Source organism: Lathamus discolor, chromosome 3 (genome assembly GCF_037157495.1).
Source record: "Lathamus discolor isolate bLatDis1 chromosome 3, bLatDis1.hap1, whole genome shotgun sequence".
NCBI lineage: Eukaryota > Metazoa > Chordata > Aves > Psittaciformes > Psittacidae > Lathamus > Lathamus discolor.
In genome coordinates this window covers 21,388,942-21,408,264 of record NC_088886.1, presented here as the reverse complement: position 1 = coordinate 21,408,264, position 19,323 = coordinate 21,388,942, and the positions used below count along the sequence as shown (strand labels likewise).

At 40.3% G+C, this 19,323-nt stretch overlaps 1 protein-coding gene across 2 annotated transcripts; it reads left to right on the top strand.

The window, feature by feature from the left end:
- The first annotated feature begins 339 nt into the window (after positions 1-339).
- NTMT2 (N-terminal Xaa-Pro-Lys N-methyltransferase 2) lies at positions 340-18,842 on the top strand. 2 transcript variants are annotated; one of them, XM_065672602.1, is made up of 4 exons: positions 340-508; positions 8,486-8,679; positions 14,229-14,478; positions 17,009-18,842. In XM_065672602.1, the coding sequence occupies exons 1-4, from the start codon at positions 355-357 to the stop codon at positions 17,281-17,283; spliced, it is 873 nt and encodes a 290-aa protein (XP_065528674.1). In that variant the 5' UTR covers positions 340-354; the 3' UTR covers positions 17,284-18,842. The 2 variants fall into 2 exon arrangements, with proteins under 2 accessions (XP_065528674.1, XP_065528675.1); XM_065672603.1 differs by having other exon boundaries at positions 355-508; positions 8,504-8,679.
- Positions 18,843-19,323: the final 481 nt, after the last annotated feature.

The following is a 19,323-nucleotide window of genomic DNA, read 5'->3' as shown; positions in this document are numbered from 1 at the left end:
AAGGCTGAATAGATTAGGAAAAGTGTAATTGAATTAAAGCCACTTTCTTGGAATAGATATACTTTTACCCCGGCTGAGCAATTTCCTGCTTGAGTTCTTTATCACTATCAGCACCTGCTTGTTTCAGAAGGCGACACTCCAGAGATTACTCTGAGTCAGTGCCAACAGCCAGCATTTCTCACTCCCTTCACTCCCTCCTCCACCCCCTGCACTGCTCTGGACACACACCCTGATATAGAATGACAGCACACTGCCACAATTTAAACAACGCTGCCTCTGCCTCTTCGGAAGGACAGGCCCTCCAGAGAGCACCAGCCACAGAAACTGTCCACCCCTGCAAAAAACATCTTCATCATGGCATATAAAGCAGCACATTTGGCTTTTAAGTCGCGCTGGCACAAGACAGACGAAGAACTCTGTCGGCACAGTATGTCCTTTGTCTTGCATAAAGCAATCCAAAATGACTTCTTTCAGAGTTACCTTTATCTGCTGGAAAAGCTTCCTCTGGGTGAGTAGCTGGTGTGTAGGAGTGTCTGTGTACATGTGTGACTGTGCTCCAGAAAGGCGTATAATGTTAGATGGTAGAGTGCAGGCACATTAATGACAATAATTAGTTGTTTTGAGAAGCCTGGCTAGAGAGACGACAGTACTAGCTAAACCATTGGGTAGTCTCTCTCAGCTCTGACTCATTCAGTACGCTGCTGTTTTACCTAAATACTCCCCAGATTGTTAGAGGAGGGGGAGGGAAAGACCCCAAGAGTGAAGTAAAGTTGGGTTTCTAGCTGATGGTTCCTTTTTTTCTGACCATTTAAGTAAAACTTTCATTGACCTGTTTGGAACTTGGAAGGACAAATGCGAAACTAGCAGAGCTGACATGCCTTCTTTCTGTTGCCAGATAACTGATTTTGTTGTCATTCAGTGTGTCCTTAGCCTTACCTTTTGCGTTGTTTTGGACAAGTGCTTGAAAAGTAATGATTTAATTTTTTTTCAGGTGTCGTTGTAATCCTTATCTCTGCAGCAAGCTGTCTAACCTCCTGTTTGTTAACTGGAAGGAAAGTGCTTCCAGAATGTTTGTTTATAGCTGAATTTCAGTGACAGCCTCTGGTCCAGGATGCCAAGACAATTTTTTTTAGATGCAGAAAATGAGTGTTCATTTCTCATGAAAATTTAGTCCTGAATAAGAAACAAATTTTCCCCAGGACAATATAGCTAAAACGCAGATTTTACTTGAGTCTGTATTACATTAGCATGTCACTTTTTAAGCAGAATTGTTCAGCCTACACTCAATATTAGAATTGGATGTAGGAATTTAAGATGGAAAGGATGTGTCAGTGGAACAGGGAATTGCTTGAAGGAGTCCAGCGCAGAGCCACAAAGATGATTAAGGGAGTGGAACATCTCCCTTATGAGGAGAGGCTGAGGGAGCTGGGTCTCTTTAGCTTGCAAAAGAGGAGACTGAGGGGTGACCTCATCAATGTTTACAAATATGTAAAGGGTAGGTGTCAGGATGATGGAGCTAGGCTTTTTTCAGTGATATCCAGTGATAGGACAAGGGGCAATGGGTGTAAACTGGAACATAGGAAGTTCCACGTTAACATCAGGAAGAACTTCTTTACTGTAAGAGTGACAGAGCACTGGAACAGGTTGCCCAGGGGGGTTGTGGAGTCTCCTACACTGGATATATTCAAGGCCCGCCTGGACAAGTTCCTGTGTGATGTACTGTAGGTTACCCTGCTCTTGCAGGGGGGTTGGACTAGATGATCTTTTTAGGTCCCTTCCAACCCTTGGGATTCTATGATTCTGTGAACCTGTTAAACTACTCTTCGCAATGAATTCTTGAGGCCTCCTCACTATTTGAATGATGCCTTTAGGTGAGTGGATTATTTTACCTGATTGCTCAAAATTACACAGACCCCAGTGAGAACTCTGATCAAGAAGGTAGAATTCATGAGTTCTGTAAAGAAAAAAAAAAAAAAAATTGTGTTATCTTAGTTTTTGATGTGTTTTTTCAAATGAAGCAATATCTGCAGCTATTTAAAATGAAACATGGAAGATAAATACTCCTGTCCCTAGTGGTAGGTAGCTGTGAACGATGGAAAGGAAGGAAAGGTGGAAAGGAAGGAAAGTCAACTATAGGTTGATGGAATCTCAAGAAGTCTGTGAAAATGTTATTCTTCCATTTGTTTTGAAAATAAACACAACATACTAGAAACTGAGCAGGATTTTTTACAGTGTTAACTGTTAGTGTAAGTACTAATGGATCATTTTAAGGCTAGAAGGTACCAGTATAAACATCTAGCTTAGAATTTCATGTAAAGGTTCATGCAACATGCTTACAACGTATGACTGGATCACAGTGTATGTTTATGAAGGCAATAATACCTTGGCTTAAGGACTGCAAATGACTGAGAATCCATCAGTCCAGCATTAAGCTTTTTCCAGGCCAAACTGCTGTATTCTTCTAAAAATATATTCTTTTTGTAGTCTAAATTTTAATTGAATTTCCATTCCCAGCCAACAAACATTGTAAAATGGTCTTACCAGATTAAAGTTCCCCCCTCTGCCAGGCTCTTCATGAGCCACATCATTAAAACTTAGCTAAAGAGCTTCCAAGCTTGTTGCCATCTTAGAATCATAGAATCATAGAATAGTTAGGGTTGGAAAGGATCTTAAGATCATCTAGTTCCAACCCCTCTGCCATGGACAGGGACATCTCACACTAAAACATGTCACCCAAGGCTGTGTTCAGCCTCAGCTTGAACACCGCCAGGGATGGAGCATCCACAACTTCCTTGGGCAACCCATTCCAGTGCCTCACCAAATTATCCAAATTACTATCTTATCCAAATTAGTTTGACTCCATGGAAAAGGTACTATAAATCCAGCCTTCATATGAACATATAGCATGTCTGTTACTCCATGCTTATTGTCATGAAGTAAAAGTGTTCATAAGGACAGATACTGTGGAGTAGCTTGCACGCTGTGAATACACATGCAAGAAACTTCACAGCATGCTAGGATGTCATGGTCTAGATGGGTGGACAATCAGATGTTTAAATGCTGTTGGGTGATCAGACTCAGAAAGTCATGGTCAAATCTTGATGTCAGAAGAATAGTGCAAGAGTCTGTCCTGGGACCTGTCCTGTTTAACATCTTTATCAATAACCTGGGGAAGGTGAAGGAGTGCTTGCTTATCCCATTGGCATATTGTGGCCAACTGGCAGGACTTGTCTACAAGTTCTAGGTCAGGATTACCATCCAGAGGCACCTAAACAGGCTGGAGGAAAAAGACAGTGGGAACCTAGTGAAATTTTAGTTCACCAAAATTCGAAGATAAAGTCCAAGTCCTGTACCTGGAAAGGAAGAATCTTTGGCAACAAGACCAAGAGTGCAGCAGTGGGTGGCCAGGGAGCAGCCCTACTATTAGGGCTTTGGTACATAGCAACTGAACATGAACCAGCAGTGTGTCCTGGCAGCAAAGGCGGCTGTATTAACAAAAGCATAGCTAGTTGATCAAGGGTAATAATGATCCCCTTTTATGCAACAATCATTAGACCATATGCATGGACAATTGGAACTCCCAATGCAGGAAATGACACAGAGCGAGTTGAATGACCTCCAGAGTGGTGAGGGAACTGGAGCACATGCCCTATGAAGAGACACAAATAGAATGGGGCATGTTCAGCCAGAAGAGACAGTTTCAGGGAGACCAAGTGTCAGCCTGACAATACCTACAAGATCATAAAGAAGATGGAGCTGAGCTTTGCACAGTGGCGTGAGGCAAGAGGACAAGACACAGTGGCCATAAATGGAAATAAACAAGGTTCAGCCTGGCTCTAAGGAAAAACTCTTTCCCTATGAGGACAGTCAGGCATTGGAACAGTTGCCCAGGGGGAGTTGAGCAATTCTCCATCAGTGGAGGTTTTCAAAACCTAGCTGAGTTAAAGTCCTGATGAACCTCCTCTGACCTCATGTCTGTCCCTGCTTTAAGCATAAATTTGGACTACAGCCCTCTTAAATCCCTTCCAATCTGGATTATACTGTGAACCAGTACTTCCTCTGATGCAGAGAACAGAATGTGGCAGGTCTGAATATCTCTGCAGAATGACATTTACCAGTTCAGTTCAGAGTGGAAGTGAGCAGAAATGAACTGAACTTCTCAAGCTTCAAGACTACATCTGGATATCTCTGTGTAAACAGCATTAAACCGAAACAACAGCAAGGCTGTGACATAGTCAGGTAGTTAAGAGTGTGCTTAACCCTGAATGTGAATAAGAACACTGGAATCAAGCCTCACATTGAAACTTTCAGTGCTGTCCAGGGCCAGCAAGGTAGAAAGCTTGCTTCAAGCTATTCTAGCTCCATGCTTCCTCCACTCCATTGCTAGGCTCAGTGGTGAAACACTATTAGGCATATTTACTTATGTGCTGAGCATATCTGGTATCACAGCCTGTTAAGAGAAACATGTCACTTTTACAGACCAGGGTAACATTAATAAATAAAAGACATGAGTAACTTTAGGCACTGATCCAATAATGTACTTAAATGTTTGTGAATACCCTTAGGCCCAGTGGACTTTAATGGAGCTACTCAGATGTTGGAAATTATGCATGTGTTTACATGGGCTGTGGGACTTGGTGCCAGTGGGGTGAGATTTGTGGTGGAAAACTTAGATGATCAGTCCATAGAGATAAATATTCCCATGTGTGAGGCACGTGTCTTTAAGTAATATCTGCTTTGGGGGTTAGCTAATGTTCATTCTCTATAAAACAGAACTTAAATGGTTCTTGGACCACAGTAGAGAGGTGAATTCTGCCCTGCACCCAGATAACTGTTTTTCAACTGATGCACAAAGCAGATGTTGCATGTGAAAGGGAATACTCATCAAGACTGGAATTAGTTCAGTATCTTGCAGAATGTAGTTGGAGCCACAAAATACTGTTCACAAATAAAAACTTCAAAAAAATTATTTGCAGCATTTACTTCTGCCAGGGAAATTTAGCTGAGTAAACCCCACAACCAAGACAGTTTACTGCAGGTTGGGGTTGCACCCAGCCTCATGTAGTAAGTGTTCTGTTTCTCTAGAGTTTTAGACCAGATGCACTGGGAAACAAAATTTTGAACAGATCCATTACAAAATATTAGAGATAACATTTTGGACTTTGCAGGGCAAAAGGTCTTAGGTAGATACTCTCTGTCTAGTCCAGGGATTGGCATTCAGCTATAGATTACCACTCTGCACCCTGACTGTGTTGGCAAGAGACTTAAAATTAATGTCTCATGACTGTGGAGTGACCTTTAGGGAGCCAGTTCGTGTTCTGAGCCTGCATTTGCAGTGCGTTTGTTTTAGCCATCTCCACCTGGGGGACTTGCCAGCAGATCAGTTGAGACCAAGTGTACCGTGAAAAAAGTTTCTTCTTGCTTTACTAAAAACACATTTCTAACCTTAAATCTTACAAGTTACCTGCCTTAACACTGAAAACTTTGTGAAAGACAGCTGCCGCCTGCAGCGTCTGAAAGACTTGCAGTCTCCATCATCCTATAGTGCCTATGCCCTAGTTTACAAAGTTTGCCAAAATCAGACTGTGTATCCGTAACAGACATCACAAGTATTTCCTGATGCAAGAGTTAGTCCCACATGGGTCATGGGAAGGGAGATGCCTCAGGCCAGACAGGTCCTGTGATGGAGAGGGAAGTACAATGGAGCAGAGCTGCAACACTAACTGCCACCAAGGACGTGTGCCTCCTCACACTTCTCTTTTAGGGTAGGTTCCTGCAAGCTGGCAGACCTCCCTCTCCCTCTGGTCCTGCCACTAGAGGCAGCCAAGCATAGCTGCAAGGCACATCAGATCTGAGGTTAACTGGCTGTATCAGGAAAATTGGGTTGTGAACTGGGATGACAGGCAGTATTGCAAATTCATTAGAGGGAGGAGTAACCCTGAGGGAGCACGAGTGAGACTGTGGGTCCCCAGGAGAAGATATTGGGTACATTGCTACTGTTTACATTACTTGCATGCCCTCAGGTGGAAGACTTGCATAAAAAGATCTTGGCAAAGACTGATGCATAGAGAAGACCCTCTGGATGCTAAGCCCAGAGCTGGTTTTGAATGCCAGCACGTAAGGCAGAGCTCTGGGGCCCCAGCAGGCCCAGGAGGAGCTGCAGTCAGCTGGTGTATGCACGCAAGTCCCGGCAGGCATTCTGCAACCCTGATACTAGTTCTGAGTGAGAAATATGAGAGCACACACTACAGATCTGATATCCTGAATAGCATATCGTCCCCATGTGTTGCCTCAGGTCAGGCTCATGTTTTCAGTATGAGGACTCTGACTATTTGTTGTTCATGCTGCCAGCTGCCTGCAGACAGTCTGTAAATGTCTTTCCCTTCAATGTGGTAAAACAGGATAAATCACTGTCCCTTGACTGGTCCATTAAACAAGGCTTAGAAATAATCACTGGACTCTTACATAGAAGATCTAGCAAATCTAACATGCAGTGATTCAGTTCTGTTCACCAGACACGCTGGCATCTGAAACAGAGAATAGAGACACAGAGAAAACAAGATGGTGCCATTCCCAGGGGGGAAGATGGAGATCATTTACTGGAAGAATCACAGCCACTGATGGAGTCTTTTTTTCCCAGGCTCTGGGAGTCACCCTGGCCAAGTTGTGCTGGGGATTGGCTGCTGCCCCCTTTGTATTAATTTCTCCAACTAAATGGTTTATTCTAAGTATGTGAATATAATCAGTGGAGTGTGTAAAACTCCCAGGTTTGACCCTTGCTGGGCTCAGTGCTTCTTGTGGTATAAATTTTAGGCATAACATAAATGTGTAATGGATTAAAGCTTTAATAGTATCCGTTCAGCAGTTGACTTAAGCAGGTGATGACAAGAGGGGCTGGTAATGCTGCTTTTGTTGGATGAAGGATATGCCAGGCATGCTGCTTATGTGTAACCCAATAGCACTATTCTGTTTCGAGTGGTCCTTGGTGGTAATTATTCCCCATCCTACTTCCTTTGTCCCCCCCTCATTTGCCTCCAAAATGTCATTCTCCTGCTGAGGATGGGCAGGCACACACTTATCATTCCCTGCTGAGCTTGCTTGCCCTCAATAAATACATTCCAGGTTTATATTCAGGGTCTCTGGCCCAGCTCTCGTCCTCTGTGTGGAGGGCATAATTCCTGTCCCCAACCATTGTAAGCAAGGCATGGCCTGTTCCCAGCAGCAACCGGCAGCGCTCCCATGAAAGTTAAAAGGTGCAGTGACAAAGTACTGCTCCCCAGTCCTTCTATGTAGGCAGTCAGTAGGGAGCTCTCCCTTTTTACTGTTATTAACCCAAAAGGTGTTTGCTGCTGGATCATTTCCAGTTCTTTGAGCACAGTGGGAATCTGCAGCAGAGCTGGTCTCACACTGCAAGATTGTGCTTGCAAAGACTTGTTCCCAGTATGACTCCATCCCTCCTTATTGCTTGGCTTTTACAAGCAAGCCTGTGATTGTGTTTTTGTTGGAAAGCCTGTCATACGCACAGGAAAATGCCTGGACACTTGCATGTGCACAGGATAGTCAAGGGTGCTGGTTTCCAAGCAAACTGTTTATGAGCTGCCTCTATCCAGACTTTTAAGCTGCAAAACTAACTGCTTTTGATATGCTGATGCACACGGAGTACAGAAAAACCCAGGATGTGGAGGACAGGCATCAGTTTTTTAAAGAGTATATATAATAATCTTTTACCCAGCAAAGCTGGCAGGTTTTAATAAAACAGCTTCAAACTTACAATAGCTGTATATTACCAGCAAAATAGACAACCAATGAAAAGAAACATCTAAGCTCTGGCACACAGGAACTTTCCAGTGTATGGACCGACTGATTATCTTGCTCCTTGATCTGACAGATGAAAATTTAGTCCTGTCTCTTCTGAATGGTCTCCCCGCCTCTATACTCTTGTAGGCCTGAGACTACCATCTGCTCTTTGGTTCATCTTACTTGCAGTGCCACAGATTGTACAGTATCACTAAAAATAAACCAGAGGGAGTGCCTCATTCATACACTCTCTTGATGTGCTCTCCATGCAGCTGTCAATGGCTAGAAAGCATATATGGAAATCTGCACAACAGTTAGGTTTGTGATAGCGGAAATGATGACCCTGTAGAGCAATAAATGCCATCCACAGCTTTTCTGGGAGCAAATCAAGCCCCTTGCTCCCTTAGGCATGCATTTTCACTTCAAACTTGAGATGATTTTTCACTGACATGAAAGATAGTGTGATGACAGAAATGATGTCTGAGCCTGAGAGGCACGGAATTTGCCCAAGGAGGACTGCGTCTCTTCAAGGTCTTGCAGGATTAAATCCAGCACCTTTCCTTCCATGTTTGCTTTAGAAACAGAGGTTTGGTGGTTTGAAGGCTCAATTTAACTTTATAGATCTTCACCATTGTGTCTCCAGAGCAATAAACTAAACCAGAAATGTCTTTCATTAACAGTAATATAGTGATTTATCTGCTTGCAGTGAAACTTTACGCTTTGACAAGTCAAGTTATCAATGGGGAGATGCAGTTCTATGCCAGGGCCAAACACTTCTACCAGGAGGTGCCAGCCACAGAAGAGGGCATGATGGGAGACTACATTGAGCTCTCCAATACAGACATTGAATCTTCCAAGGAGTTTCTCAGGAAGTTTGTTGGGGTGAGTCATTTAATCCCATCTTCTGCAAGAAACAGTAGTGATGTGTCATAAATGACATGCACTATACCCGATCAGATATATTTTAAATGGTACCATATGTCATATTTGATGTGCAATCACAGGTTATAACTGACTGTCACTGGGTCAAGTAATGTGTTCTGCCAGCTCATGTATCATCAGGAATATACATTTTGCCTGGACTTATGTCATTATTTACCTGTTTTGCATCCTTTTCTTAAACTCCAAAGCTGCAAAGAGGATTGGACAAGTTCTTTTATCTGTGTTTGCGTGGGAGATTAATTTTCAGTGCAGGACTGGGACCTTTCATGATAAAATCCTTATTGGCTTCAGTGGGAGATTTATCTGTGCAAATTCCTGCAGTCCATTTGGGAAAGTAGCTGAGACTAAATGTCAAGTTTCTGTTGTGCCTATTTATAGATATTTCTGAGGATACTGCAACAAAACCCAGCCCCCCTGTGCCACCCCTCCCCACCCCAAACATGAGCAGTATATAGAATAAGCTACCCATTAGGAATTTTTTTTTTCTTTAGTGTTTCAGTGTCACTGGGGACCTTTGCAAGCAGTTTTCTAAAGTTCTGTAAACATTTTCAAAGGTCTGCTTTGACCTGTGATCTAGAGAGATGCCAAGTGGGATTTTAAAATCACCTACAATAGCAATAGCACTTTAGCACTTAGGTTTCTGAAAACCCTGTTGATGTCTTTGGGAATCTGTGAATCTTTAAAGCTGTGATCTGATGATTTTCTGACTGTTCTTTCCTCTTCCCAGGGGAAAAGCCTACTAAATTAGCTCAACAACAGTATTAGATGCTAAAGAATCCACAAAGCCACAGGAAAACAAATTTCTTAAGTTCTCCTGTTCACAAAATGACTTGTTCTTTATAATGCTACCATAAATCTTTCATTTTCTGCTCAAATGTACAAATTTGGGATAGCCAGATGACCTTTTTTTAGTCTCAATGATCCACTATGGAAAAAGAGCTCAATAGCTTAATTAGATGTTATATATAGAAAAGGGCACAGTTTAAATGGATTGAGATGTAAAATGAGTGTGGCTTAACAACAGATAGAAATCCTGTATAGCAGCAAAGAGCAACTGATGGCAAGGTTTCCTGTACCTGATAGAGGGAGGCTTTTGGGGCAGTGAGCCCGCAAAACATGAATAAACAGCTACATTTTTTCATTTACAGTAATTTGTAGTAATGCCAATACAAAAAGGCTTCAAAACATTTTAAAGCCTAACTGTATCAGGCTTTTTACAAACAGAAAGTACAAAAATACAAAGGAAGTTCAGCAAGGCAGCTGAACCTGATGGTAAAATGGCATTTTCAGGAAAAATGAAATGCAACTTTTAAGTTGCTGGCTTAAATATTACTTAAGTCTTATTTTAAGGATATTTTGTGGAATGCAAGTGGTGCATAAGATTGTACTCAGGGAAGCATTTTACACTTCCTAGATATCATACAGATGCCATTTCCTGAACGGAAGGTTTATACCACAGTATTATGCTTTCTCATCTTCAAGACCCAAAAAGGAAAGAAGTACAATCTGTAGCAGTTTCACATGCCAAAGAGAAGTTGTACCCAATGCATCAGGTGTGATGACAGATATGGAATACTCCAGAGCAGAGTTTCTACTCCTGCTATTAGCCAGGGATAGAAAGGATACTCTGAATGGCCAAGATCAAACAAGAAAAAAAACCCCAAACCCAGAAAGGACTCTGCATGTTTTGCTAATTCTGATTTAATATGTTAAAGTCTGTCCTCTGTTGAGATACAGTCAATTGGTTATGTTATTTATGGTTTATTTTCCTTTTTTACTACTGCAATTTGAATCCTACTCAATCAGACTCAGATATTAGCTGGCTTTCTGTAGTAGTGACTTTATTGTAAAAATAATTTGAGTTATGTCTTCCCAAGTTTATGGCTCTACGAATATTTTTTTTTCCAATAAGGTGATCAAAGTAGAAAAAAGCAGCTTGCTTCACCTATAATATATAAACTATACTTTCTTCTTAAAAGAGAAGTTTAACAAAATCAGAAAATAGAAAAATTAGTTTCAGATCAACTAAACTTTTTGATTTAATTTTTAATTGTTTTCCCCTATGAAAAACTTCTCCCTTTTTTTTTCAAGAGTTCAAGTCAGTTCTAAAATGAAAAATGCTCTTTAGAAATGAAAAGTTGACAAGTTATTATTTTTTCCTTGAAAGTTGTGAAATAGAAGTATCTTGACATTTTTGGCATTCTTTCCCATGTGTTTTGGCTATAACTCTTCTCTAGATTTGAAATACGAATTTTGCAGAGAGTTTTATTCTTCCAAAACTTTATTTTCTGTCAAAATTAGTGCTCCTTGAAAAACAGTTGCCCAGTTCCACTCAAATTACCTGTCTTGAGTTAGTCTGGCTGGTATGGAAATGCCACACAGTGACATTTCCCTTACATGACTGATGTTGCATACCTTCAGGTGTGGAATTTCTTAGCATGATTTCTTAGCACCACTGTAAATTGAGCTACAGATTTCTTTACGATTGGAGAATTTATCTTGCCTGCGTACATGGAAGGAATTACAGAGAAGACTAAAGACTTCACATGCTCTGATTGTGGGATTGGAGAGGATTTATATTTTAGCCTGTCTCCTTCCCAGGCAAGTCAAACTGAGTTAAAAGTGCCACTGTGCTCAAGTTAAGAGGTTTTATGTGTATGTGGGCAGAACTCAAACCAAGAGCAACATTACTTGAGCCAGCAGTGCTGTACAGACAAGCTATAGGCTGTCTTAGGTACGGACATACTTGAAGGGTTATCAGCAGATAAATATTATGAAATGAACATTGCATATTTATGGCAATGTGTCCATTCCAGTTAAAGCCTTGATATCCACATAGTGTGTTTTCAAGTGCCTAATCCAGCGGTAATGTGTAAAAAAAGAAATAAAGAAAACAAACCATTAATTGATAAACAGTTGTGAGTGTGAAATAATACAGATTATATTAACTTTATAGCTCCGTTTCTGCCCTAAACCCTTTCTCCTTTTCTGCCCTCAGTTCACCTGCCTGATTGGTTACTTGCTGAATGAAAAGCTTCTTGAGAGTGATTTTCTTCTGTTTGATCAGGGAGATGGAAGAGATGTTGTTGAAAACCCGATTTTTAAAATATTTTTAATAGAAGGAAAACCACTGTGATTTTTATCAATTTCTTGAACTCTAATTTATTTTTTATCCTGCATATCTACACTGCCTTCCTGCCCTTCCAAGACTTGAAGTAGCATCAGGAACATATTCCACAGCTCTCTTATCCCTAAGGAAATTTGTGAGTGCCCTATTTAGCATTACAGAAGAATTTTTGGGTGTGTATGTGTCCTAAATGCTAGTGATTCTGAGTAATGGGAAGCAGGTTATCAGAGGAGCAGTCAATGTTAAATTTTGAAGCCTGTTCTGGCTTAAATTTTCACTTATACTGTGTTTTAAAATAAGGAGTCTGATTTTCAACTCAGTTAGGCTTTTGGGAAAATGATTGCCTTCCAAAGAAAATGTTAATACCCTGTCAAAGCTCTGAGCACTTCCAAACTGAGAATATATTAGCTGAACATGGACTTATGTCAACATTTTCATTACAAACAGAGCCGTGGTGCTTCACAGGGCTTCTCAACTGACTGCCTCATGCTCTTGCTCCCTTTCAGCAAAAGTGTGGAATCAAGCTTCATCTCCCATGATTGTTCCCTTTCTTCCTCCTCCATGGCAAGTGGAGATGTGTTATCAGAGGTGCTTGCCATGACATATCATGGGAGATGAATTCCCTGTTTTGAGTGAGGTACTGTGGCTATAGGTTCTCTGAAACACAAATGTCAAAGAAGTTCTGTGGCTTTTTGTTTAATCCTGTTAATTGTTTCTGTAGATCATCCTGGTCTTCACACCAGCTTTCTCAAAGATTTTTACTTCATCACATCAGTGTAGGCCTGTATGTATCTGCCAGCAAACAATATGGAAATCCAAATGATCCAAACACAGTTCCTTCTCCTTTCATAAAATCCTTGTTACAGCTTAGTAACTTACTGGGCATCAGTAAAAACCACATGCTTCTAAGTGCAGCCTATAAATGAAGAATGGCTCACATTTTCTGGCTAACTGCGAACAGGTAGTAGGGTTAAGGGCTTGAGGACTCTTGCACACATCAGGAGATTAATCTTCCTAGGTATACAAATTGGGACCAGCAGCCCCAGAGATTGGTGAAAGCCTTTGAGGTCCTTGTGCTCTTTCTACAGTTACTTTATGTAATCAGATGCTCAGCCAGGCTATTCATAGTCATGTCATTGATGGTACTGTCCTTTGACCTTAATAATCTACTGAATTATTCAGTGAAGCAAGGGCAAAAAACGTGGTGAGTTACATGATTTATGCTTGATCATTAGAGAGGAGGTCTCCCAGTAAACAGGAAGAGCAAGACTCAACCTGGGCTTATTTCCTTTAAGAGCAGTGAAGTTGCAGCAGGGACTCTGGCCCGTAGCTTTCACTTCAACACTCAGTTCCAGGGGACAGGGAAAAGGTGTTTACATTTGCATTTTATATATTTGTTTAACAGATAACTTTGGCCAGGGGAGCTCCAATCCCACAATCAGTGCATGTACAGACTTACTTAAAATTTCTGGTTTACGGAACAGCAGCAGGCTCTTAAGAGACTTTTTATAGCTAGAATGGAAGCCTTAGGGGTGAAATACAGCTGTCATTATAAAGCTTTTTTTACAGTGTCTCATTATTTTTTCATAGACATAGCCTTTGTGCCACATTTTTTTCATGCCTGATCTCTGTCCAGAGATTGTATTTATGAAGAAAAAAAGAACAGTTATGCAAAATCTACTCAATCATCTTTCTTGTCTCTACGCTTAAAAAAGAAATTCTGTATATGCTCCAGTCCAAACTTTCTGAGTTGTCATAACTTACCTACAACTTCAACATCTTCATTCAAACACAGCTTATTTTGAAAACTGCACCCTGGTCACAAGGATGCTGTGAATCTGCAGCGATGTCCATGGGTAGCTCGGGAGTTCTTTGCTGCAGAAATTACTTCTTCCATGCAGTATTTGGTATATGCTTACGTTTTTGTTAGGCCTTTACAAGGCTCAAAATGAAGCTTAGCTGGCCATGCAGTTGATTGTGAGGTGTGAATATTTGCTAGATAAAGTTGCAAGGATTTTACAAATACCAGTGGATCTTCTGAGAAAGCTAGGAGTTTGTGACGGAATATGTAATTTCTTATACCAAGCAAAAACTTACTGTGCAGTAATAAACGCATGGCTGTAGTGAGGAAGTCCCATCAAAAGCACCCTGGAGCACACAGGAGCCCAGTTTGACTCAAACATAGGTACCCAAAGCTGTATTGATACTGTCCCATGTTCTTATCAGTCTTGCAACAGCTCTGCACAAATAAGGAAACAAGACACTGGGCTTGGTGTACTAAAGGCCATAGAAGTTAACAGAGATGCTATGATCTTTCAGGTGGTATTTTTCAGATTTCAACTGATTTTCTTGTATCCCACAGGGGGTGGGGAAAGCTGGCACCAACCGCGCCCTGGACTGTGGCTCTGGAATAGGTCGTATCAGCAAGCATGTCCTCTTACCAGTTTTTAAGAGTGTGGAATTGGTGGATATGATGGAGAATTTTCTGGCTGAGGTCCCGAACTACTTGCAGGGCAAGGAGGACAGAGTAGAGATGTATTACTGCAAAAGCCTCCAGGAATTCACTCCAGCCCCACAAAGATATGATGTCATCTGGATTCAGTGGGTTTCAGGTTAGTTCAGCATGATTCATCCAGCCCAGCATCTGAGAGAACTGTGCAGCCTGGCCTAAAGTGTATGTTAAAAGAATGATGCAGCTGTAAAATAAGATTCAGTTCTTTGGGACTGCTTCCTAAAACTCACAAGAGACTCCTGAGAGCTCTCCCCAGCCACATGCAGAGTTTATACAAATCAAGTTGGGTTTTTTAAGGTCTGGAAGAACATACATGCTCTTTCAAGTAGTCTGCATGCTAAGGTACATCTGAGGAATGGGTCTTACCTGTGGGTTTTCTTGAACAGGAATGCTCCTTCTTTGTTGCCAGTGCTGCAGACATGGGGTTGGCCTCACCAACAGGGATTTCTTAATCTGATGTCTTGGGGGTACTTCAGGAAACAATCTGAAAAAAGCCACAGTTGAAATCACCAGTATCTATATACAAGATCATGTCTTATACATGCATTGATGCTTATCAAACAGGTTTACTTAGCTATGTGTCACAGTACCCTTCATATAAGAAGTATCTGCTTCCAAGCCAACACAACCACTCCCAATTTTTTCTAGAAAACCTGCAGCAGTACCTAACTGTCCTTCCAAAAAGGTTTTCTCTTAATCTGTGAACATAAGTGTCCACGGTGCAGTTTCAGCTGGCAAGAAGTCATTATTCTAAAGTGTAAGAGGAGGCCTGAACAACTCCTCCTCCTCAACAGCCTGGTGAAAGTTTCTTGCTAGGCAAAAAAAAAACCCAAAAAGATAAAAGTTGAGAGATTAGCACAGGAGGTGGTTTTATTCAAGAACACTTTCTTGTCCTCTACACATAGTCTTAAAAAGTAATGAAACTGAGCTTCTTAGAACAGGTCTTCATAGCTGTAGCTGCTTCAGAACAGTATTATTTTCCTTTGTATTTTTGCTTATCTTGAATAATCAATCACTGCAGTAAATGTAGCTCTTGCCTTATATTTTGAGCAAATCCAAGTCAACATGAGCTAAGATTTGTCTGAGACTGTGCTTATCAGCTATGTAGCTTCTACCAAAGGGAGCATATGCCTTTTCTTTAGCACAGAAATAGATCTGAATCTGCTTCCTTCATCAATTTCAGTGAAATACATAGTGATCTAAGTATCAATTAGACTTCTACCTCTATCTTGAATTTGGCTGGAATATGCCAACAAGCTCAATGCTTTCTGGTGGAGCAAGGGCAGGACTGTCTTGTAGAGAGCAACACCATGAAGATCTCGTTTTGTCAGGAAAGTAGGCTAAAAGCTAAGTTAAGAAAACATTAAGTTCCAAATTAGGTGTACAAGAGCTTCAATGAATATTGCTGATGCAATCATCTTGATTTATCTTATGTATGAATTAGTTTTTGAGCCCAGGCTGTTATTTTATGAAAAAATAAGAATGCAGATTTACATTTCATACAGAAATCACTATTTTCCTTCAGCTTGAAAGGTATTTGGCTTTGGTGATTTTTTTCTTTTTTTTTTTTTTGGGAGGGGTGGTTAAAGAAACCTGACATGCTATGTCAAAATGTGGTTTTGAAATGACAACTTCCATTTATAAAAGTTTAAATCTTCCATCAAGAGAACTAAATATTTTGACTAGAAAATGCAAACAATTACTTTAAAAAAAAAAAAAAATCATTCCGTTTCTGACCACCTGTCCTTGTTAATTCATTCTAGATGTTTCACATGTGAGAGTTCTCATTTTGCTTTTCTCAGGGCCCTGCACTACTGTTCTCAACGTAACAGAAGTATTGATCTTTGGGCAGGAAGGATAAAAACCACAATCCCAATAACATACTGAAAAATTTATTATTTTTAAGTGTACATGGTATATGCAGAAATCACAACAGTAGAAGGTAATATAAAGAGTTTATTTGGCCATTTGGAAGGTCTGGCATTCCACATTGAATCTTTGATCAAGAACTCCTTTGGGTACATAATGTTACACAAAGTTATAGAGATTTGTAGCATTAAAAGACAGAAGGGATTGTTACATTATCTAGTTGGACCTACTCTGTATCACAAGTGGTTATAGTCATTCCTTTACCCTTGTACTGAGCCCAATAGCTTGTGTTCAATTAAAACATGCATTGAGAAATTCAACCACGCTTGATTTGAGGACTTCAAGAAGTGGTAAACATCACTTCTGTTGGTAGTTTCCAATGGGTAATTACTTACACTGTCAAACAGTTGTCACTTATTTCCAATATGGATTTCTTTGGTTCCAGCTTCCTGCCACGGATTCTTATTATGACTTTAACCACCGGATTAAAGAACGTTTCAGCACACAGTATTTTCTCCACTATTCCCCTTGACTTCTGTCCACATGTGGTGCTGCTACTAATGTGGATCCTAAATGCTGATTTGAGCTCGTAATGGTTGATCTCATTGATTTGCCCAAGATTTCATAATTAAATCTGGCAGGACTAGAATTTCTCTTGTGATAAATAGAGTATGGAGACTCAGAATAAGGCATCATTCTGATATGTAAAGTGGAAATTTAAATGGTTAATAGTGATCTATTTTCCATCTTTTCATCTGTAGGATATCTGACTGATAAAGATCTCCTGGAGTTTCTTATCCGGTGCCAGAATGGCTTGAAGGATAATGGTGTTATCATTCTCAAGGACAATGTAGCCAGGGAGGGCTGTATCCTGGATTGTCTGGATAGTAGTGTGATCCGAGACCTGAACATCCTCCACAGCCTCATTGAAATGAGTGGACTCACCATCCTGCGAGAGGAGAGGCAGGAGGGATTCCCTGAGCAGTGTGTCCCTGTCTGGATGCTGGCCATGCAGAAAGGCCCTGGCCATTCCTGATTGTATAGTGAGACTGCAGAGACTGGACTATGGATGAACCACAAGACTGGGAAGGAGAAAAGCATCTACTAGAATCCACCTAACATGCATTGCTACTACTACAACTCTATAGCAGCAACTCTTAAATGGTCAGGAGAGAATTACAATTGAGCCAGCTTCTCCAGCAGATAGTCTACTTCTAAATCCTGTCTGCTTCATCATTCTCTCCATTTTTGAAAGCCTTTCTAAGAGCTTCTTGTCAGATCTCTCTTTCATTAAGAGGTTAATACTGGACAAAACTAATAGAAAATAATTAGGTCTGAAGTCTCTGTAGTGGCTAATGCCTTTTGGAGTGTTCTGTATGAGGTGTTAACAAATGAGCCTGATTTTTACTATGGCATTTTAATCTTCTTGGAGTTTAAGAAGGATCTATCATCAGATCACTGAAGCAAGAAATTAAAATACTTCCGTAAAACCTAACCCAAATTTTTACTGTCTTCACTATCTCTAAATTATTTAGACAAAAAATATAAGAAAAGTTTTATCCATTTGTTGGCATCAGATATTCATTTGGGGGGAGTTTTGTTTGGTTGATTTTTTGCATTTCTGTCAGTTTGGACAGTAAGACAGCCTGCCTAATTTTCCATTAACCTGATTAATTTTACATTTTAGTTCCATTTAGGAACTATTTTATTTTCCTGATGTTTCTGCCATAGAACAATAGTGGCGTATAACGGTTTTTACACTCCAGGATAAAACTTAGATGACAAATACATGTATGTTTGCATTGAAATTTTGTGAAAAGATTGCCCCACAAATTACATTCTGGAAAATATTTTTTCAAAATGTTCACAGTGGAAACCACTTGAAAGCTTCTCTGTATTATACATACCACTGTAAACTTCTTGCTTTCCCACATTCAGAACAAGTCTGGCACCATATGCAGCTAATGGAATTTCATGGGGCGTTACTAGTAAGACTGTAAGAATAACTAATACAGTATTGTATTAATTAACAACTGTACTAAACTGCAGAGGGTGTTAGTGTAACCCAAAACCATCTATGATTTATATTGAAACAGCAGCTCTGGAAGCCTGGATTTGAAAATGCTAACACAAATACTATCTCCTTATGGTTCACAGAAATTACACATTAAGCTTCTCATCCTCCTCATGGAGGCACAGAAACTGCTGTGGGAGGGCAGAAGTTCATCTTGCAAATAAAATCAGAATTTGAAATTCTGCTTCATTCTGAGTGAGGACAAGAAGGGAGAATTTCAAAGGAAAACCACACAACCGCAGACTTTTCCATTCAGACAAAATCAAATGTTTATCTTGAATTGGACTCTTAAAATAATTTGCACTTAAAATGTCATTAAATGCAGTAAAAAGCAAATTAAATATGGCTTGTTCAAAATTCTGGAAATTGAATTATGACATTAGAATGGACTCTTTTGACCCTGTCAGAATTTTTATCATGTTTTATTCTTCTGAAATGCTGTTCTGGCAAAACTAACCAGCCTTTATAATGAGTTGCATTATGACAAACCTCCATGTTCTGGTGGAAAGGGGTTCTATAAAACATCCTCCATATGACTGTAGGCACAATTGTCTGTGTTAAGTATTGTCATCTGTGTTAGATTAATTCATATAGAAGCCTGAAGATAACAAGATCAAGGAACCTCTCAGCTGGATTTTAGAATACTCTGCCATCCTTTGATAACAAATCTCCAGTTTTGGTTTTAATTGCATAACTCATCTTCTCTAGCAGTATGGTTGCATATGTTGAGAATTTCCAGTTTATGGTAGAGGGCTTCCTGCCATCAAATTTTATCCAGTGATTGTCCTCTTAATGTGGCATCACTAATTGTAGCATTAAGGAAGACAACACCGGTGATTTGGTGAATATTCTGGTGTGTCATATAACCATGAAACCTATAGTTCCCATGACACAGGTGCTTCTGGAATGTTTTGTCTAATCTTTCCATTCTAATCAACTGGTAATGGATGTAAATTTAGTATATAACATTGGTAAAAACCTTAGGTGAACACTTACCTTTTG

What these genes read in the sequence shown, in the direction of transcription:
- NTMT2 (XM_065672602.1), top strand. Translation starts at nt 355, where the DNA reads ATGGCATATAAAGCAGCACATTTGGCTTTTAAGTCGCGCTGGCACAAG. An exon ending in GCTGGAAAAGCTTCCTCTGG is followed by an intron (nt 509 to 8,485) that starts GTGAGTAGCTGG and finishes ACAGTAATATAG; the next exon opens with TGATTTATCTGCTTGCAGTG. An exon ending in TTCTCAGGAAGTTTGTTGGG is followed by an intron (nt 8,680 to 14,228) that starts GTGAGTCATTTA and finishes TGTATCCCACAG; the next exon opens with GGGGTGGGGAAAGCTGGCAC.